This window comes from Plecotus auritus (genome assembly GCF_963455305.1).
Source record: "Plecotus auritus genome assembly, chromosome: 3".
NCBI classification, from domain to species: Eukaryota; Metazoa; Chordata; class Mammalia; order Chiroptera; family Vespertilionidae; genus Plecotus; species Plecotus auritus.
Window position 1 is genome coordinate 208,528,815 of NC_137772.1, and position 23,068 is coordinate 208,551,882.

The 23,068-nt window shown below is 38.5% G+C and overlaps 1 protein-coding gene across 1 annotated transcript in view; it reads left to right on the plus strand.

Annotated features, from left to right (window-relative positions):
* The window catches only part of CFAP54 (cilia and flagella associated protein 54), a gene marked incomplete at both ends in the record, with an annotated part of 264,389 nt that overhangs the window by 72,051 nt on the left and 169,270 nt on the right, over positions 1 to 23,068 (plus strand). Inside the window, 4 exon segments of the mRNA XM_080660197.1 lie at positions 43 to 228; positions 7,881 to 8,017; positions 11,580 to 11,727; positions 13,493 to 13,648. Coding sequence (XP_080516323.1) covers positions 43 to 228; positions 7,881 to 8,017; positions 11,580 to 11,727; positions 13,493 to 13,648 — 627 coding nt within the window.

Below are 23,068 nucleotides of genomic sequence, written 5' to 3' on the forward strand. Positions count from 1 at the left end.
ACTTTAATTTTCATACATAACTTGAAATGTTTTTGTTAATAGATACCAGCTGATGGTAAAAGCATTTTTGAAGTGAAAGGTTTAGAAACCAATGAAAAATATGTCTTTGCAATTGCTGCTTATTCTTCTAACGGGAAGCTTGTCGGTAATGCTGTTGGGGAGACAACTAAACCAATTCTGATTTATCCACCTCTTTCTGCTGTTACTGCTCGGATGTTCCTGACTCAGGTAGAAGAGCTTTCTGCTCATTTTTTTTCTTTATGTGCTTTTCTATTGAGCAGTTATTAAGTAATTTCTGATGGGGAAAAAAATCACAGCAGATATTCTAAAGCTCCTGTAATACACATTTTCCATTATTGCAATTTAATCTCATAAAATAGTTTCGATTATAGAAGATAAATAAATCCCAGATACCAGGGCCTCCACTTGGGTCGCCAGGGGCGTGGCCAGCCTGCAAACCACCACAGACCCCTCACCCAGGCCGCCCCATGCCCCAAGGGAACCCCCACCCTGATCCAGGACACCCATCAGGGCAAACCAGCCGGTCCCCACCCATGCACCAGGCCTCTATCCTATCTAATCCTCCTATCTAATCCAAGAATAATATGCAAATTGACCGTCGCTCCAACACACAAGATGGCTTCCCCCATGTGGTCAAAGATGACTGACCCCATGTGGACACAAGATGGCTGCTACAAGATGGCCAGTTGGGAGGGACCAGGTCTGCAAGGGAGGGCAGTTGTGGGCAATCAGGCCAGCAGGGGAGGGCAGTTGGGAAGGACCAGGCCTGCAAGGGAGGGCAGTTGAGGGTGATCAAGCCTGCAGGGAAGGGCAGTTAGGGGTGACCAGTCCGGCAGAGGAGGGAAGTTGTGGGTGACCGGGCCTGCAGGGAAGGGCAGTTGGGAGGGACCTAGGCCTGCAGGGGAGAGTAGTTGGGGGTGACCAGGCCTGCAGGGGAGGGCAGTTAGGGGTGACCAGGCCTGCAGGGGAGGGCAGTTAGGGGCAAACAGACTGGCAGAGGAGTGGTTAAGGGGTGATCAGGCTGGCAGGCAGAAGCGGTTAGGGTAATCACGAAGGCAGGCAGGCGAGGAGTTGGGAGCCAGCAGTCCTGGATTGTGAGAGGGATGTCCGACATTGCCTGTTTAGGCCTAATCCTACTGGGATCGGTCCTAAATGGGCAGTCAGACATCCCTCCAGGGGTCCCAGATTGGAGAGGGTGCAGGCTGGCCTGAGGGACACCACCCCCCCCCCCAACCCCCTCACCCCCCGTGCACGAATTTCATTCACCAGGCCTCTAGTCTTTTTATATAAATCTTTGCTGCATTCATGATTACTTTCTTAGGACAGATTTATAGAAGTGAAATTTCTGAGTTAATAGGGACAGGCAGACCTGAGTTTAAATTCAAGCTCCTCACACTAGCCACGTGATAGTGGGCAAATAACCTTCATCTGTGAAGTTGGAATGATAGTAGTAGCTATCTCCTAGAGTTAGTATGAGTATTAAGTGGCGATATTCATATCAGATGTTTAACCAGAGCATTTGTCACACAGCAGGCACTTAGTAAATATTATTGTTGTATTTAGTTGTGGATATATTCATGAATTAACATTTTTGCTGAAATGGTTACCTGATTTAAAGCATGTCACCAGTGAAAAGGATGCCAAGAGAGTGTGACTCATTGACCTAAGTCTCAAGCATCTAATTTTAAACCTATTATTGACTATAGAGATGATGGCTATTCTAAATTTTATTATATTTCTATTGTGCTATTTTTTCTCTTAATAGTTGATTAGTATTATAAGCAAAGATTTTAGTGGCTTTTTATAAGATCATATTTTTCAGAGAGAATTGCTAGGATTTGTCTAGCATTGGTTTAGCACGTCATATTGGCTCATAGTTTTCTGATGTTTTGATTTCTTTGGAATCTAATATATTCCCTAATTTGCAGTGATGGAGTTATTTCAAAAAGAGGAACAGAATATTTTATCAAGGCCTAATTTTTCTCCAGGGAGTGGTTTGACTCTTGGGATTCACTTGGCAGAACTTTCATTGAAAATTAATAAAACTAAGTCTCAGCTATACTGCTGGGATAATGAGAAATGTCATAAAGCAGTGACCTGTGTGTCTTTATTGATACCATATTTGCAGTACTTCAGTTAGTTTATGACAGTTTATGAGCATTCTGCCTCATAACGTTAAGTGGCTAAAGCAAAATTTTCTCGCTTACTAAATCTCCTTATTTACAAAAGTTTAAAGGTTCTATCAAGAAAATATACCTTTCTCTTGGAATTGTGATCTATTTTTATGAGAGTGGTTTTTAATTTTAGGATAGTTCTGTTCTTTAAAAAATATAAATATTCTTATAGTAAGGTATGGAGATATTTCACTAACTGCCAATTATTAACTTGGGCTTGTGATTTTAGGTTGCACTTTTGCTCAACATTATTCTTTAGACATTAATAAATTCAGGTGAATCTTTACTAGGTATTCCCTTAATTCAGCTATCTGAAAAAAATTTTTTGAGGAATCTATATGAATGATATATTTTCTAATTTCTCTCTCTTTAAAGTCTCATTTCTTTTTATTCTTCCCCTTTAAGTTGGGAATGGCTAGATAATGTGATATGAAATATAGAAAATTAGAAATCTGTGAGGAGAATTTTAGACAAATTTCTTGGTCTCCATTTCCCTATCTATAAAATGGATATATGCAAAATGCCATATACTGCAGGATTATTGAACTATTAAATCCAATAGTGAGTGGGCACAATGGCTGGTTGAACAAAGGAAACATGGAATATCAAAAACTATTGTGTGACAAGCATTTAAAAATGCATTATTCCCTTTATTATAATTACTCTATGAGGGGAATTATCACTTTCATTTTATAGTTGAGGAGCCTGAGATTAATTTGATTCTTCCTCTGCCAGTCCCAGTTAATTCCAGAAAAGGTGTCTCAGGGAGGTTAATTTACCCAAGGTTACTTGGGTAGCAGATGGTAAGCCCGACACTTGAACCAGCTCATGCATTTTTATTGCTCTGTCCAGTTTCCAAGGAAGTCATGTGTTCGATGTCTAACATGTGCCCAGTTATTCTAGAGCCTACATCTCTCCCATCTTTTCTCTGCCTGGGTTTGGTGGTGTTCAGTGGGTCTTGTTGATCAGTGTTGGCAGAAGAATTTGATGCTGGGATCAAATGAATGCTTTGTCAGTAAACACAATGGTGTCAGGGGAAGGGGAAATAAAGTTCATACTTTTTTTCTTTTTTTTCACTTTATATATGAAGTCATTGAAATTATTTGACTAATAGAGATTTGCCTATGACTATTCAAATAATAAAAGAAAAAGCTATCAGGTAAAAAGAGAGTTAACACCATTTTTAAGCTCTTTAAGAAATTTCAACTCTTCCCTCTCATCCTCTAAATATGGCTACTCTTTCTATACCCATCTGTTTATTGATGAATTATTTATTCACTGTCTGTTTTATGCCAATTTCTATGCTAGATGTCATTTCTTCTTCCTTTGAAATATATATAACAACCCTTGTTTAGATAATTTTGACTTATGGTTTCACTTAAGACTTTGTAAGTAGGGAGCCAGCCTGGCTTGGGGAATGCACCATGGGAAGGATGGAGAGCTCTAGGTTTCATACCTTTGGTTCTCTCTAAATATGCTTTATTTTTCTTTCTCTAAAGATTTAATTTCTTTACCTCTCTATCTTTGGAGGAAAAATAGCACCTCATTAATTTTTATGTATCCCTCAAATTTAGCTATAAACAGAGACCAGCTAGCTGCCTCCTAATATTAATTCCAAATTCCTGGGAGAGAGACTCTGGCTTGCCTAATGTAATAAAGAATCTGACCTCTTTTTTGATATTTGACCACCGACTTGGTCTTAAACCTCTCCCCTCTTTTTTCCTTTGGCCACACAGTAAGGCAGGCTGATAGGGAGGCCTGTGGGCTTACCTTATCTTTGGTGCCAGCAGGAAATTTAAACCTTCCAGGTGGCAGGAACTTTCCTTATTCCTGCTTCCCAGCCACTAATCAAGGGCCAACCCATTTCTTGTGCTTTGTCCAAGCCAGCCCAGACCTGTGTGTGCCTGCCAAACTCTCCTTGGGAGTCTTGTGTGAGTAATAAATTTTCTCTCAAATTCTCCAAGTGTGTCCAGGTCATCAGCCTTAACTTCAGAACCAAACTTAGGGTGGGGGTCCATTTGCTTTGAAGTGGGGGCTATAAAACACTCAGCTTAGGTCAGGCACTTACTCTGGACCAGTCAACTGTATTGTAGTACAGTGCAACCTCTGGGTATCCTCTTCTGTGGAAAAGGATGCATTCAACACATTATTCAATTCATTTAACACCTTGTTACTGAGTGCTTACTCTGTGCCAGCATTGCTCCAGACTAGTTATTCAAAACTTGAGCATGCATCAGTGATCAGGAATGCTAGTTAAATAGATTGCTGGGTTCTTCTACCAGAGGAAATAGGTAGTTCTATGGAAATAGAAAGTATAGTATGGTAAAAGGAATTGGAAATGTGAAGTGGGGGAATGGAAGGTTGAATATAGTGTTGAATAGAGTGCTCAGGGAAGACCTCACTTAGAAAGTGAGGTTTGAGCAGAGACTTGAAAGAGGTGCGGGAAAGACTCTTGGAAGAAGAGCATTCTGCAGAAGGAGCTAGAGCAAAAGCCCTAACATTTCCAGAAGTGCACCTGTTATGTTTTATAGAGAGCAAGGGGGCCAATATGGCTAGAGTAGAGGGACCCATGGAGAGTGAAGGATTGGTCAGAGAAGTAAAGCTGAATGAGTGGGTAGGGAGTAGATCATGAAAAGACTTTTAGGCCATTTTAAGAACTTTGGCTTTTACTTTGAGTGAAATGGAGGGTTTTGAGTAGTGGCATGATATAATGTGAATTATATTTTCAAAGGCCCACACTGACTGCTATACTGGAAATAGGCCATAAGAGGGTCAGGGTGGAAGCAGAGAGACCTCTCTATTCCTATAATTCAATGAGAGATGAAGGTGGCTTGGCCAGAGTGATAGTAGATGATGTGATGAGAAGTGGCCAGATTCTGGATATGTTTTGAGGGAGGAGTTAACAAGAATTCCAGGTGGAACTAATAAAAAGAGAAAAATGAAAGATGACTCTAAGATATTTAGCTGACCAACTGCAAGGATATAGTTGACATTAACTGAGTTGAGGAAGGCTGTGGGTGATGTAGATAGAGGTAGGGAAGATCCAAAATTCAGCTTGGGGCATGTTGAGGTAAGATATTAGATATTATTAGATATTTCTTACATATTAGACTTAATGGATATTCAGAGAGAATTGTTGAGTAGTTAGATGTATGAATCTGGAGTTTAGGAGAGACAGAGGTTTGGGCAGGAGAGGGATTTGAGAGTAGTCATGTGCCAAAGCCACGGAGCTGGATGATATCACCAAGGAAATAAGTGCAGACAGAAAAGAGGAGAGGTTCAAGGACTGAACCCTGGAGCATGCCAATTATAAAGAGACTGGGGGAAAGAGAAGGAGCTTGTGCAGGCAACTGAAAAGGAATGTGGCCTTTGTAGTGAAAAGAAAATCAAGAGTGTGGCGTTCTGGAAGCCAGGTGAAGGTCATCTATTGAAGTTTATACTATACTTCATTATTACATCAGTCTTTAGTGCTGCTTTTTCATTTTAACCTCATCCCCTCTATCATCTGTTTTGCACATCATTACCAGTTAGCCATCTTTGAACATGCTCATATCATCACACTCCTATGTTAACCCACAAAGACTCATGATTTTATAAACCACTAGAGGCCCGGTGCATGGATTCATGCACCGGTGGGGTCCCTCAGCCTGGCCTGTGCCCTCTTGCAATCTGGGACCCCTTGGGGGATGTTGGACTGCTGGTTTCAGCCCGATCCCTGCAGGCCAACACCGCCTGCTGCTCCCACCTGCCGCTTCTGCTCATCCTGGCCCTGCTGCGTCTGCACAGGTTTGCGCCCAGTCAGTCCTGATCAGGAGAGGCTCGTGCCACCACAATGGCACTCACCAGCCATGAGCCCTGCGTCTGGCACCCATTCGTCAGCTGAGTGGCGCTCCCACTATGGGAGCACACTGGCCACCAGGGGGCAGTTCCTGCGTTGAGCGTCTGCCCCCTGGTGGTCAGTGCACATCATTGCGACAGGTTGACGGATCATTCAGTTGTTCGGTCGCTTAGGCTTTTATATATAGATAGTTTTATCAAGGTATCTTTTCTTGTTTCACAGTGTTCACTAATTGAATAAATAACATTATTTTTCAAAAGACTATGTATATTTTTTAAAAGGAAAAAACATTCAATTACAGTTTCACCATCCCCATTATACATCATCTGTTATTATTTCCCATGGAAATCTTAGAATTAGACGGTGTTTTAGTGACCACTTAGTCCAAATCCTCTATGTGATCAGTGCAGCCCAGAAAAGTGACTCAATTTCCACTCCAAGTCTCTGCTCCACTGTTTTTACTGTCAGGCTCTGTTCAAATTATTTAACTATTCAGTGCCTCATATGAAATACATAGATGGTAATAGAGCTTACTTAATAGAGCTGTGGTGAGGAATCAGTACGATAATGCATGACGTCTTTAAATACTTCTACCTGATTTTCAAGACCTTCTGACACCATGTCCCACTTTACCTGTCCAATCATATTGCCCACTTTTCTCCAAATTTTGGCCTGCCTTTCCAGTCTTTCCTAACTGCATTGTGGTGATTTCCATTACTTGACCTTATTCAGATTCTGCCTACACTATGCTCATCTGAATCTTATCTCTTCTTAGGGGTCAACTCAAGCCCTGCCTCCTCTTTGAAGTCTTTATTTCTTCTTTTCTAAGCCTCCACAACTATTATGTTACCATTTGTAGTTTTTCTGTAATTTCATGTGTTTTATGTCTATAACTTGATTACAGTTTCATGGAATATGAGAGCATTTTCAGCTTTGAAGAATCTATTTTTATGATGCTTAGCACACAGTAGAAACTTCATAAAAGTTTATTGGTTGGTTGATTTCGAATGTTGACCTGGCAGATTTAAAAAGTTCTAGATCTGTAAATTATTCCCTGGGGTGGAATATAACCTAGCAACATGTCATTTACATACTTAATTCAATGAATTTACTAGTATACTTTACATTTTACCTGCTTCTATTAAGGACTTGAAGCAGCATATAATTTGTGGTGAAATTTCATATTGCTATACATATAAAAATAGAACGATTTTTAGAAATATCTTTAAAGAAATATATTCTACCAAAAGAAATAGGTAAGTTCATGACTTTTTTCTTCTGAATGTTTAGGTTATACAAGTAAAAGCAGTTATTTTGCCTAAAGTTGAATGTGTTAAATTTAAAATATATCATGGCTTCTTGGAAGCGTCTCTGTTTTATTCGTCACTCTTTTCAGCTGTGAACTCTTTGTTGTACAAAAATTCCGAAAGTGTCAGTCAGAAGCAGAAAAGAATGAAGTATATTTCATATTTTTGGTTTGGGAAATCTGATTGTTTCTCTTGGAACAGATTGTTCATTATAACAGTGTCTATAATAAATGGAGTGCGCTGCTGAGATAGATGGAAATGAAATTAATTTGGCTCAGATCTGATCTTTGTTTTGCTTATGAGAATTTGAAACAGAGTTTCAAATTTCCATGCAATTCAGAAATAAAAGAGATTTTAAAATGTGTCTGTCTCCCTTGCCGATGGCCATCATTACCTTACTGTGGCACTGTAGACCAGAGCAGCAAATGTGAAGGACTGTATATGAAATCAGTATGTTATAGGACCCTATTGGAACTCTTGTTTAAAATGTACGTTTCACAAATAAAAATATTGCATAAGATAATGTTCTTTCTGTTGTAGGTTGCCTATCAGATTGGTAACTATGAATTGGCTAAGAAAGTTTTCTCACCAGTCTGGGATTATTTTGTCACTTCACCACCTCACAATGAACAATCTGTGGTTTGTTTAAGCAGTGTTATGACTATTACACAGAGAAGGTAATTAGAAATACTCCTTCAAAATATTAATTTGCTTTTTTAAATTAAAAGTTGGGTGTGAAGCCTAGAATTTATTTTTAATTTCATGTTAAGGTAGCTCATATAAAACTTTCTGATTAGTTTTTAATGAGTATATACATTTCAAGGTCTTGAATCCTTGTTAGAAACTTCTTTGTTGGAATCAGAAAAAAACACTGCACCATATGGATGGATTCTGAATATAAGTTAAGTAAAAAAATACCAAACACTAACCAAGGTAATGTCAATTATACTATAAAACAAAAATAGCATTGGGAATTTTTAAAAAATATTATCTTTATTGATTTCAGAGATGAAGAGAGAGGGAGAGAGAGATAGAAACATCAACAATGAGAGAGAATTATTGATTGGCTGCCTCCTGCATGCCCCCTACTGGGGATTGAGCCCGAAGCCCAGGCTTGTTCCCTTGACCGGAATCAAACCTGGGCCCTTCAGTCAGCAGACCTACACTCTATCCACTGAGCCAAACCAGCTAGGGCAGGAATTTTTATAACAGAGAAAGATCAAATTCAGGTTAAGGTTTGAGTCTGATGGGTGGGTAGACTGATAGGATAAAAATGCTTTTCTTTGCTTGAAGAGCTCCCAGAATTAGACCATCAGCAAGTGGGCCAATAGAAGCCACATATAAAACCACAGGCCATACTTTGCTTTACAGCCATTTTTTTTTTTCTTAAAAGAACAAAGTTTGCCTGGCCAGCATGGCTCAGTGGTTGAGCATTGTTGATCTATAACCAGGTGGTCTCGGTTTGATACCTGGTCAGGACACATGACTGGGTTGTGGGCTCGATCCCCAGTACGAGGTCTGCAGGAGGCACCTGACCAATGATTCTCTCTCATTATTGATGTTTCTATCTCTCTCTCCCTCCCCCTTCCTCTCTGAAATCAATAAAAATATATTTTTTAAAAAGAAAAAAATTTAAGAGAAGCTTAAGAAATTAGGATTGGTGTGATTTCAGGCTGTCTCAACAACTTTGAAAAACAACATTCTCCTTCACCTGCTTGTTAATGCCTGAAATTTCTTTAATAAGAAGACAAAACCCTTCACTTCTGAATCAAAGATAACGAGCTTAAAATGCAAATTCTGGTTGAGTAAAGACATTGATGATGTTTATTCAGATTTAGATATAATTACATTTAATTAAAAAATGTAGACTTAGCATTTACTATGTCCTAGGTACTATGCAGGATGGATTTGAGAATTATTTTTAGAGGAGAAAGAGAATATCTCATGTTATTTGTAAAAATAAGAGAGAGAAAGGAATGAAAGTTGACTGGGATTTCCAAGGTTACTTGACTGGGAGGCCTATTACATTTACTAAGGGAGCATGATAGGACAGGTAGAACAAGTTTTTGGATGAAGATAATGAATATGATTTAAAATATTTTGAGTTTAGTTTTCCAACAGGACATCTTTGTAGATATGAGATATCAGTTAGGTAGTTGGATATTTAGTGCTGACATCTAAGGAGAGAGGTCAAGGCTAGAGCTGCAGATTTAGAAATTTCCATTGAGGTCATCATTGAAATTTTGACATGGAATGACTATTTAGCAGAAAAATAGAAGACTGGAATTTGAACCCTGGGTATGCATACATTTAAGAGACAGAAGCAGAGATGGTACCAAGGGAGGCTATTGGAAATAAGCAGATCAGGAGGTGAAAGTTTGGGAAAGTATACTGTCAAAGGCAGTGAGAGCATTGCCATGGAGGAACAAGCCAGCAGTACTGAATGCTAAGTGCAAGGTCAAGTAGAGTAGCTACATAATAGAACACTACAGAGAGACAGGGTAGGATGTAAACTAAGAAGAAGCTTTTATTTTTTAATTTTTTAAAGATATTTTTATTGATTTCAGAGAGGAAGGGAGAAGGAGAGAGAAATAGAAACATCAATGATGAGAGAGAATCATTGGTTGGCTGCTTTCTGCATGCCCCCTACTGGGGATCAAGCCAGCAACCTGGGCAAGTGCCCTTGACTGGAATTGAACAAGGGACCCTTCAGTCCGCAGGCTGATGCTCTATTCACTGAGCCAAACCAGTTAGGGCTAAAAAGAGGCTTTTAGAGTTGGCAATTAGGAGACCATTTAAGAGAGTCATTTTTGTGCTATGATGGGACAGAAAACTTATGCAATTGACTGAGGAATAAATGAAAATGGAGAATTGTAGCAGGCAGACTACTCATGTGAAGTTTGGTTGTAAAGAGAAGAGGAAAGTGGGAAGAAGCTTGAGGGGGAGGGCAAGTTTAAGGAAAGGATTTTAGAGGGTAGAAAGAAGGGAGTCAGTAGAGAGGGAGAGACTGAAGAGACAAGAAGATGCAGGTGATGATGATACTGTGCTAGAGCCAGAAGGACATAGGAGCGCATGGAATGGAGAACAGGGGGTTTAGCACATTTGTTGTGGAAAACGTGATTAAGGCGACATCAGGGACAACTGAAAGTGTTGCTGAGAAGCACTAATGACTCAGTTGCTGTCCATATAACACGAATTGTAGTAGAGCCCAGTTCCTTGTGTCTAAGGGCCACTTTTGATTCATTCTTATATCCCAGGTCCTAGAACAGTGTCTTGTACATAGTAAGTGTTCAGAAAATGATAGTATGAATTAAAAAAAAAAGAATGAGAATAAATAAGTAAATATAAAAATTGGACAGTGACATCTATGCAAGAGCAGGAAAATTGATTATTGCATAAAATAAGAGGTGCAGAATCTAATGTGCTACAGAAGCCACTATTGACATGACTATCAGAGTCTGAGCTGGGAAGGGAAGGAGATGGAGCCAGGAGGAGGTGATAGCCAGGATTTATTGCATATGTCAAGGTTCTGATTGTTAGCATGAGGACAAAGAGAGTAGGATAGCTAAAATTCTCCAGGCAAAGATAATTTTAGAGTTTAACCTAGTAATAGAACAGACACTCCTCAGGTGTGAATTACTGTTGATAGACTCTTCTTCCTTGTTTTATAGGAATGGGGTGTATGGAGAGTAGATGAACCTGAAACTTAGAAGAGAGGGTTTGCTACCAAATAAGACTAAGGAGTAAGGGAGGGAATATTGCAAACAAAGAAGGATGAGTGTAGAGTTCCCAGTTTTGCCAATGGTTGGCACTGTTGACTGCAACTTAGAAAAGATAATTAGAAATAATGCAAAGTTTTTCTCTCTCGACCCCACGCCACCCCCACCTGATTCTACTATAAATGGCCCTCATTTTCATAAAGTTTATTAATTAATTGGTCTATTTTCCAAATTTGAGTATCTATAGTGATTTCATTATATTGATAAAATAGACCTTTATATATTAGAACCAGAAAGCTTTGACAATAGTTATTTTTATGTATCTATGACAGCTTAATTCTTTTAGTTGTGAACTTGTTAAGGATAGTCTTTGTTTTCAACTTAACACTGTACAGAGTAGCTGTTCCACGACTTGGGATCATTGTGTAGATACTAAGAACAAATCAATCTAAAAAGGCAAGTTCACATGATAAAGCATTTTTATATTTAAACCTGTAATGTCATTTACTCCTTTTTGCAGATTATATTCCGATATTTTGGCAGAGACTTCTTCAATCCTCTTATACCTTTTTCTCAGAAATATTTTTGTAACAAGTGACATTAAAATTAAAGAAGAAAATCTTTTCTGTGATAATATCAAAGGCAATGAGATTTTTCCTGCTCAACAAGTAAGTGAATTAAAATGACTAAAAATGTGCCAGTTTTCCTTTATTTGTTTCTTAATGTTTCAACTTCATGTTTTTGGGGAATGTAAGTCCTGGCTTGCGAATGGACTGAGGAGCCTTGTGTGTTTGTGCTGACTTATTTGATAGTCCATGTAGGATTCACAGGTTTATCTTTTCTTTTTTTTCCAATTTATATGGGATCATGATATATTTGTTGTTCTGCACCTTGACTTTTAAACATTTTTATAATATACTAGAAGCCCAGCATGTGAAATCACGCACATCCCGCAGCACTTGCAGCCCCACCCATCTCCGTCAGTCTTTGGTCATTACAGCGTTAGGGCCACTGGGTTTTTATAATATAGATCTTGGACATATTTTCATGCTAGTACATGTCAATTACCAAATTCTTTTTTAATTATAACAATGCATTCCTGTACAGAGGCAGGAATTTAACCTATGTCCTATTGATAGCGTTTCAGGGAGCTTATAAACATTGTTCCATGTACATCCACAACCTGATTACACTCTTGCTTTTAATAACAATCCTACATTTTTTTCTCTTTAGATTGAAGTTACTTTTTTCACCTTAGATATATGGAGGGTTTTGCCATTTTTTTTTTGTTAAGTTGTTGTTTTTTAAAAATATATTTTTACTGATTTCAGAGAGGAAGAGAGTTGGAGGGGTAGATAAAAACATCAGTGATGAGAGAGAATCATTGATTGGCTGCCTCCTGCATGCCCCCTATCAGGGACTGAGCCTGCAACCTGGGCATGTGCCCTGACCAGGAATTGAACCGTGACCTCCTGGTTCATAATCCAATGCTCAACCACTGAGTCATGCCGGCCTGGCTGTTAGATTCTTTTGCAGTTGCTCTTTTCTACCCATGCACTTATTCATTAGTTAATCAATAATTTGTTATGTGAATCTGTACTAGTTTTTATGAATATGAAAGTGAAAAAAACATGATTCTTTGTCCAAGGCAGGTGCACAGTCTTGCAGAGCCCAAGCACTTACAACCATCAATCTGTTCCAACTATAGATCGTATTCAGTTTCTTCTTTCAGCATCCAGTCTGAAAAAACAGACAATTTTAAAATACTTCAATGATTTCCAGAATGCTAGGCTAGTATTTGAGTAATAATTTGTTGTATGGAAATTTCTGGTTGCATGTATATACATAGAAAAATAATGAAATCTTCCTCAGGAAAGGGAAAGGAGGAGTAAGATAAGATTCTTATTCTTTTTAAGTATCATTTAATCACAAAAGCCTATCTTCACATTTTACTATCGTTTTTACTTATATAGGAGAATTATAACAGGATTAGTTTGCTCTACTGAAAATTTGTGATTTTCTCACAAATTCAGAAGGGAAATGGGACTCTGTTAATCAAGTGGGGGCAATATTACAGAGAAATTATATTTTAATTATTATTTATTATAATTTATGCTTTTGCAACAACTCTGTTTTTTCTTACATTAAAACATAGCCAAGATTTTATCTTACCAGTTACAAAGATTGGTTCTTTTTCTGTTACTAGTGGTATTTGCATTGTTTTACAAAAAATTCTGAAGTTTAATTCTAAAATTGTGTTATCCTTGTGTAGCATTATTAGGGAGTTAGTGTTGTTCCTGAATTTAGATTTTTCTGTATGCCAACATTCATCTGTTAAACCATAGGGATCATATTTCCTACCTTTGTTTTCCTTAGACACATTAGTGAAGTACCTGATATTTAATTTGCGTAACAATACCTGTTTCTTTACAGATTGCTAGACTAATTGAATGTGAGAGAGTGTTAGTGGCATTGGAACTTAGCAACTACCTAAATGATTCCAGTTATGCTCTTCAAGCTGTGACTCAATGCTATGGCCTCCTTGCTCCTATAATCTATCACAATATTGTTTTGGTACCTGTCATACAGGTAAGGGTATTTCTTCCTTTTCTCCTTCCAGATAAGGGTATTTTTACAAAGGCAACTCAGCAGTGCATTTTGGAAAAGAAAAAACAATGTATCTCTTATCAAGTACAAATAACAAGTATTTTATGAAATGTCATGAGTTAACCGAAAAACATTTAAATAATTTAAATGATATGTTTGGGCAGACATAAATAAGGACTTAAAATGTGTTTCTCTGAAAATATTCAGTCCCAGTGCTGTCTATATTTAAATACTGGCAATCTACTTTTCCAGGTTTTTAAATTTCATGTCAATTTTTGTGTTCTTGTAATGTTAGAAGCAACAGTATTTATTCAAAGCATGTTGTTAAAGCTATCATCTGGGGGAAAAATTGGTGGATGACCCAAGAAAATACGCTTGATGTCTCAGTGATGGAGAAGTTAGAAGATATCCTGGCTGAAGGGATTATATTAGTTGTTCATGCTACCTAACAAATCACCGTAAACTTAGTGACTTAAAACAACACCCATTTACTATCACAGTTTCAGTGGGCCAGGTAGCTGAATGTGGTTAGTTGGGTTGCTCAATATATTAGCCTAAAATCAGGGCTGCAATCTCATTTGAGCCTTAGGGTCCTCTCCCAAGCTCACTGGTTGTTGAGAAAATTCATTTTCTTGTGATAGTGTGATAGAAGGTCCTTGGCTCCTGAAGGCTGACTACCAGTTTTTTGCCCAACATGGCACTTTGCTTCTTCAAGGCCAGCAGGGCAGTCTCCTCTGCTATGTCTGAGGAGTCTTATATAATGAAATGCAGTCATAAGAGTGACTGCACCATCACCTTCACAGGTCTTACCTCCACTCAGGGGGAGGGATTAGACAGAGCTTACACACCAGGGGGAGGGACTTGCGGACTATTTTAGAATTCTGCCTAGGACAGGGAAATAAGGAGAGGAGGAAGATTTTGCTGCTGATGGTGCACAAAGTTACTCATCATCACCATCATTGTCATCATCATTGGCTCAGATTTTGAGAGCCAAGATGATGTCAGTGAACTTATACAAAATGTAAAAATTTTAAATTCACTATTGAGGAAATTAATCAGAGAGCTTAAATAAGTTAACAAATATTCACATTGGAGTGACTCTACTGGAGTATAGACATGCCTCCTCCTCCCGAATTCCCCACATCTAGTAGTTCAGCTGCTCAAGAGATATGCCTCCAAAATCCAGCATCTAGACTAATAGTTGGCAGCCTTCCATGTCACTTGTAAATGGATTGAAGCAGTATTTTCAAGTGTAGAATATTCTTCCTCCTGAATCCAAAGGAGTCTACCTGTCATTGTCTTCTCTGTTTAAGAGATAATAGATGTCAGATGTCAGACTTACTTTGGAGGGGGTGTCTCAGCATGTCCCAGATATTTATTTAATGTGTCAGGCCCCTGAATCTTAATAGGGTTTATTTCTACTCTCTGGAGGGCATGGATTGTATTAAGGTCTTTAGTGCACTTGCCATTTCTTGCTCATGAGGTCTGATTGACATAATGTTACTGATATAGTGTTCTAATGTTTTGTTTTGAGAATCACCCAGAAAGTTCATATCCTTTCATAAAATATTATGTCAGAAGGTGGGAGAGTTATTATTGCTCTGGGGCAAGACTCTAATTATATATTCTTATCTGCCCAGTGTGAATGGGAACGTCTAGTACTTCTTTCCTAGAGTGTGGAAAAGAAAACATTAACCATATCAATGCATGCCTTGTAATGTGCTCTAGCAAAGAATCCACATTAGGAACAGCAGCTGTGATTGGGGCTCAGGCTGGTTGAGTTCAGGATAGTCCACTGTCATTCTTTAGGATCCCACTGACTCAGGATGCCTTTAGTTACAGCTCAGAATGGCTTATAGCTGTGAGGAAAGTCTTAGGAATGGAGTGCATTATTTAGAATAGGAAAAGACGAGTGGAACAGGGAGGATTCTAGAAATAGGCCTTAATATGTATGAGAATGTAATGTATGGCAGAATTGGCATCCCAATTTAGTGGAAAGAGAGTGGATATTTTTAGTAAGTTGTAGTGAAACACCTAGATATTCATTTGAAAGAAAGTTGAGTTTGATTCTATTTGTACCATATTAAAAATATTGAGATTGTAAATACAGAATGAACCAAAAAATGTGACAAAAAATCCAGGAGATTACCTGTGCAATCCAGAGTTGGGGAACCATTTCTAAGCAAGACAGAACTCTTAGAAACAACAAGAAAAAAAAAAAGACATATTTGACTGTATGTACAGCAATCTATGTGTGAAAAAAGGGACCATAATAAAGATAGCACAAAATTTATGGATTTGGAAAAAATATATCTAACACTGATGAAGGATAAGTATACATAACAAAAAGTCTTACACATTGACACTATTATAACAGGAAAATGGGCACTGGATACAAATAGGTAGTTTATCGGAAAAGCAAATCCAAGTGGCTGAGAGACATATGAAAGCTGTCAAAACTCTGAATATTCATATATGTGCACATTCAATGAACAATCTCATATCAGTGGCAGGATTGAAAAGATCTGTAACTCCTATTGCTAGTGAGGATGTGGGGCAAAGGCATTCTCATTCATTAATGTGGGAAATGTGAATTTTTTTGAATTTAATAAATCTTTATTGTTCAGATTATTACAATTGTTCCTCTTTTTCCCCCCATAGCTCCCCTCCACCCAGTTCCCAACCCACCCTCTGCCCTTACCTCCCCCCGACTGTCCTCATCCATAGGTGTATGCTTTTTGTCCAGTCTCTTCCCGCACCTCCCACACCCCTTCCCCCCCCCGAGAATTGTCAGTACACTCCCTTTCTATGTCCTTGATTCTATTATATTCACCAGTTTATTCTGTTCATCAGATTTTTTATTCACTTGATTTTTAGATTCACTTGTTGATAGACATGTATTTGTTGTTCATAATTTTTATCTTTACCTTTTTCTTCTTCTTCCTCTTCTTAAAGAATACCTTTCAGCATTTCATATAATACTGGTTTGGCGGTGATGAACTCCTTTAGCTTTTTCTTATCTGTGAAGCTCTTTATCTGCCCTTCAATTTTGAATGATAGCTTTGCTGGGTAGAGTAATCTTGGTTGTAGGTTCTTGCTATTCATCACTTTGAATATTTCTTGCCACTCCCATCTGGCCTGCATAGTTTCTGTTGAGAAATCCGCTGACAGTCATATGGGTGCTCCCTTGTAGGTAACTAACTGTTTTTCTCTTGCTGCTTTTAAGATTCTCTCTTTGTCTTTTGCTCTTGGCATTTTAATTATGATGTGTCTGGGTGTGGTCCTCTTTGGATTCCTTTTGTTTGGGGTTCTGTGTGCTTCCTGGACTTGTAAGTCTATTTCTTTCACCAGGTGGGGGAAGTTTTCTGTCATTATTTCTTCAAATAGGTTTTCAGTATCTTGCTCTCTCTCTTCTTCTGGCACCCCCATAATTCTGATGTTGGTATGCTTGAAGTTGTCCCAGAGGCTCCTTACACTATCTTCATAATTTTGGATTATTTTTTCTTTTTGCTTTGCCAGTTGAGTGTTTTTTTCTTCTTTGTATTTCAAATCTTTGACTTGATTCTTGTGATCCTCTAGTCTGCTGTTAGATCTCTGTATAATATTTTTTATTTCGGTCAGTGTATGCTTAATTTCTAGTTGGTCATTTTTCATATCCTCGAGGGTCTTGCTAAATTTATCGGCCTTTTCTAGAAAATTCTTGAAAAACCTTATAACTGTGATTTTGAACTCTATATCCAGTCGTTTGCTTTCCTCCATTTCTTTCATTTGTGATCTGTTTCTTTGTCTCCGCATTTTTGCTGCTTCCCTGAGTTGATAGAGTGGCTTTGTGTGCTAGGTGTCCTATAGGGCCCAGTGGCTCAGCCTCCCGTTACCTGAGGTGGACACTCTTGGTGCACCCCTTTGTGGACTGTGTGCACAGTCTTGTTGTAGTTAAGCCTTGATTGTTGTTGGTATCACTGGGAGGAATTGACTTCCAGGCCATTTGGCTGTGAGGATCAGCTGTTTCTATGCTGTGAGAACTTCTGTGCTGGAGACACCCTTATGAGACAAGACTTGCAAAAGTTTCTGTGCTCAGCTTGGATGGGGCGGAGTCTCAGGGCTGAGCAGACAGCATTGGTTTCTCGTCAGCCCTGCCCTAAGAGGCCCCTGTGTCTCAGTGTCCCGTGGTAATCGCTGCAAGCACCTCTGAGAGAAAGCCGCCCTCGAGTTCTGCCCGCTGCCAGACAGTCCAGTTTCTTCCCGAATGAGTCTGGGTCCCCAGAGTCTCACCCAGAACTGGAGTTCAGAGCAGTTGGGAGCTTTTGTCTCCTTCCCGCTTGAGAAAGCCAGCCATGCACTCAGTTGCCTGCCTTCTCCGCGTGCGCCTTGGTACCTCTGCCTTCTGCAGTTCCTCAGAGTCTCAGTGTGCTTTTCTCTTTCCTTCTAGTTGTAGAATTTCCACTCATCCAGCCTTCCTGTGGTTCTGGATGATGTCCGTTTTGTCTTTTAGTTGTAGTTTTGAAATCGTTGTGCGAGGCATCAGTTTAGGTGTTTAGCTATGCCACCATCTTGGTTTTTCCTCAAAAATGTGAATTGTTATAGGCATTGGATTTGGTAAAGCAATCTAATTTTAATTAAACTAAATCTAATTTTAATTAAACTAAAAACAAGTATACCTGACAGCAATCCATCTACTTGTAATTTATCCTAAAGAATAACATTTTAGTGAAATTAAAATACATCTACCTGACAAAGCAATCCTTCTATTAGTAATTTATCCCTTAGAATAAAATCACCAGTTAATAAGATGCTACTCCAAGTTTCACTCCTTCATTCCTGGATCCATGTGTTCTACCTGCTGGGGACACAGTACCACATAATTGTCACTGACTTAGAATGTTTACTATGCCCTGGAGGATGGTCCTCACTGGCTATCTTCTCAAAGCTGGTGGCTCAATTGCCTCTCATATTGGAAACTGAGCCTGTATAAGGGTACTTATTGTGGCACTCTTGGTGGTGGCCATAAAACTGGAGACAGAGAAAGTGAAGTAGCAGGAGGATGGCCACACTGCAAAATCTCAATTCTAAAACTGCAACATTAAGATTCTGGAAGTGGCTGACTAAATGATGGTTGATCCACAGTAAATAATTATGCAGTGTTAGAAATAATGAATTGGAGCTAAACCTGTAGACTTGGAGGGATTTTTTCACAAGACACGGTTGAAGGAGAAATGCACAGTTCATAAAAGTGTGTATAAATCTTTTTTTTTAATTTTTATTTTATTTCTTTCATTTTTTTAAAACATTACATGTATTTGTACATATATATCCTTTCCCCCCCCTTTGACCTTCCCCCAGCCTCCCCTAACCCCTGTCGCATGCCCTCATCTCACCCCCCTGCAGTGTCTTGTGTCCATTGGTGTGCTTATATGTATGCATACAAGTCCTTTGGTTGATCTATTTCCCTCCCTCCCCAACAGTCCCCAGCCTCCCTGCTGTAATTTGTCAGTCTGTTCGGTGCTTTACTGCCTCTGTATGTATCTTTTTATTCATCAGGTTATAATGTTCTTTATTTTTTATAAATGAGTGAGATCATGTGGTATTTTTCTTTCATTGCCTGGCTTATTTCACTTAACATAATGTTCTCCAGGTCCATCCATGCTGCTGCAAATGGTAAGAATTCATTCTTTTTTATAGCAGCGTAGTATTCCATTTGTAGATATACCATAGTTTTCTAATCCACTCATCTGCTGATGGGCATTTAGGCTGTTTCCAAATCTTAGCTATGGTGAATTGTGCTGCTGTGAACATAGGGGTGCATATATCCTTTCTGATTGGTGTTTCTAGTTTCTTGGGATATAATCCTAGAAGTGGGATTACTGGGTCAAATGGGAGCTCCATTTTTAGTTTTTTGAGGAAACTCCATACTGTACTCCACCAATCTGCATTCCCACCAGCAGTGCACGAGGGTTCCTTTTTCTTCGCATCTTTGCCAGCACTTGTCGTTTGTTGATTTCTTGATGGTTGCCATTCTGACAGGTGTGAGATGGTACCGCATTGTCGTTTTGATTTGCATCTCTCGGATGATTAGTGACTTTGAGCATGTTTTCATATATCTCTTGGCCTTCCTTCTGTCTTCTTTCGAAAAGATTCTATTTAGGTCAGCTGCCCATTTTTTTTATTGGATCATTTATCTTCCTTTTATTAAGTTGTATAAGTTCCCTGTAGATGTTGGAGATTAAACCTTTATCAGTGATAACTTTTGAAATATGTTCTCCCATACAGTGGGGTTTCTTGTTGTTTTGTTGATGGTTTCTTTTGCTGTGCAAAAGCTTTTTATTTTGATGTAGTCCCATTTGTTTATTTTCTCTTTAGCTTCCATTGCCCTAGGAGCGGTATCGGTGAAGAAATTGCTTTGGCATATGTCTGAGATTTCTCTGCCTGTAGATTTCTCTAGTATTTTTATGGTTTCCCGTCTTATGTTTAAGCCCTGTATGCATTTTGAGTTAATTTTTGTGTATGATGTAAGTTGGTGGTCTAGTTTCATTTTTTGCATGTATCTGTCCAATTTTCCCAACACCGTTTATTGAAGAGACTGTCTTGACTCCGTTGTATGTTCATGCCTCCATTGTCAAATATTAATTGAGCATAGTGGTTTGGGTCAATGTCTGGATTCTCTATTCTATTCCATTGGTCTGTATGTCTGTTCTTGTGCCAGTACCAGGCTGTTTTGAGAACGTGGCTTTGTAGTACAGCTTGAAATCTGGTATTGAGATCCCACCTACTTTGTTCTTCTTTCTCAGGATTGCTGTGGCTATTTGGGGTCTTTTTTTATTCCAGATGAATTTTTGGAGAGTTCTTTCTAGGTCTGTGAAATATGCTGTTGGTATTTTAATGGGGAGTACATTGAATCTATAGATTGCTTTGGGTAGTAAAATGGACATTTTAACAATGTTGATTCTACCAATCCATGAACATGGTACGTTCTTCCATCTGTTTACATCTTCCTCTATCTCTTTTTTCAGTGTCCTGTAGTTTTCTGCATATAGGTCTTTTACCTCCTTAGTTAAGTTTATTCCTAGGTATCTTAATTTTTTTGGTGCAATGGTAAATAGGATTGCTTTTTCAGTCTCTCTTTCTGTAAGTTCACTATTGGTGTATAGAAATGCCATAGATTTCTTGGCGTTAATTTTGTATCCTGCTACATTGCCGAATTCATTTATTAAGTCTATTAGTTTTTTGATGGAGTCTTTCGGGTTTTTTATGTACAATATCATGTCATCTGCAAATAAGGACAGCTTTACTTCTTCTTTTCCAATTTGGATGCCTTTTATTTCTTCTTCTTGTCTAATTGCAATGGCTAATATTTCCAGTACTATGTCGAACAGGAGTGGTGAGAGTGGGCATCCCTGTCTTGTTCCTGTTCTTAGGGGAAATGGTTTTAGTTTTTGCCCATTGAGTATGATGTTAGCTGTGGGTTTATCATATATGGCTTTTATTATGTTGAGGAATGATCCTTCTATTCCCACCTTGTTGAGAGTTTTTATTAAGAAAGGGTGTTGGGTTTTGTCAAATGCTTTTTCTGCATGAATTGATATGACTATGTGATTTTTACCTCTCAATTTGTTTATGTGATGTATCACATTTATTGATTTGCAGATATTGTACCATCCTTGCATTCCTGGGATAAACCCTGCTTGGTCATGGTGTATGATCTTTCTGATGTACTGCTGGATCCGTTTTGCTAGAATTTTGTTGAGGATTTTGGCATCTATGTTCATGAGGGATATTGGCCTGTAATTCTCTTTCATTGTGTTGTCTTTATCTGGTTTTGGTATTAGGGTGATGCTGGCTTCATAGAATGAGCTTGGAAGTGTTCCTTCCTCTTGAATTTTTTGGAATAGTCTCAGGAGGATAGGTTTTAGTTCTTCCTTGAATGTTTGGTAAAACTCCCCTGTGAAGCCGTCTGGCCCCGGGCTTTTGTTTGCTGGAAGCTTTTTGATGACTGCTTCAATTTCTTCCATAGTTATTGGCCTATTGAGATGTTTAGATTCTTCCTGATTGAGTTTTGGATGGTTATATTTTTCTAGGAATATGTCCATTTCCTCCAGGTTGTCCAGTTTGTTGGAATAGAGTTGTTCGTAGTATTTTTTAACAATCCTTTGTATTTCGGTGGGGTCTGTTGTTATTTCTCTTCTTTCATTTCTGATTTTGTTTATTTGGGTCCTCTCTCTTTGCTTCTTGGTGAGCCTGGCTAGAGGTTCATCAATCTTGTTTATCCTTTCAAAGAACCAGCTCTTGGTTTTGTTGATCTTTTGTATTGTTTTTTTGGTTTCAATGTCGTTTATCTCCACTCTGATCTTTATTATTTCCTTCCTTCTGCTTACACTGGGCTTTTCTTGTTGCTCTCTTTCTAATTCTTTGAGTTGTAGAGTTAGGTAATTTATTCCCATTGTTTCTTGTTTTTTGCAGTGGGCTTGTAGAGCTATGAACTTCCCTCTCAAGACTGCTTTTGCTGTGTCCCATAGATTTTGGATTGTTGTGTTTTCATTGTCATTTGTTGCCATGATGTTTTTTATTTCTTCCTTGATCTCTGGTAACCCAGTCATTGTTTACTCTCCATGTGTTTGATTTTTTTGCTGTTTAGTCTCCATGTGTTTGATTTTTTTGGATTGTTTTTATTGTAGTTGATTTCCAGTTTTATGCCACTGTGATCTGAGAAGATGCTTGATATGATTTCTATCTTCTTGAATTTGAAGAGACTTTGCCTATGACCCAACATATGGTCTATCTTTGAAAATGACCCATGTGCACTTGAGAAGAATGTATATTCTGTGGCTTTGGGGTGAAATGTTCTGAAGATGTCAATTAATTCCTTCTGATCTAGTGAGTCATTTAGGATTGATGTTTCTTTGCTGATTTTTTTGTTTAGAGGATTTGTCCAATGGTGATAGTGGGGTATTAAAGTCTCCTGCTATGATTGTATTGCTGTCAATTTCTCTTTTGATATCCTCCAGGAGTTTTTTTATGTATTTGGGTGCTCCTGTATTGGGTGCGTATATGTTTACCAGAGTTATTTCTTCTTGTTGGATTGTTCCCTTTAGTATTATGAAGTGGCCTTCCTTATCTCTTGTTAGGTCCTTCACTTTGAGATCTAATTTGTCAGATATAAGTATTGCTAGCCCAGCTTTTTTTTCATTTGCATTCGCCTGAAAAACCCTTTTCCATTCCTTCACCCTCAGTCTGTGTGCGTCTTTTTTTCTGAAGTGGGTTTCTTGTAGACAGCAGATATATGGGTCATGTTTTCTTATCCAGTCCATTACCCTATGTCTTTTGATTGGTGCATTTAATCCATTTACATTTAAAGTTATTATTGATAGGTGCTTATTTGTCGCCATTTTTATTCTTTACCCCTGTGTT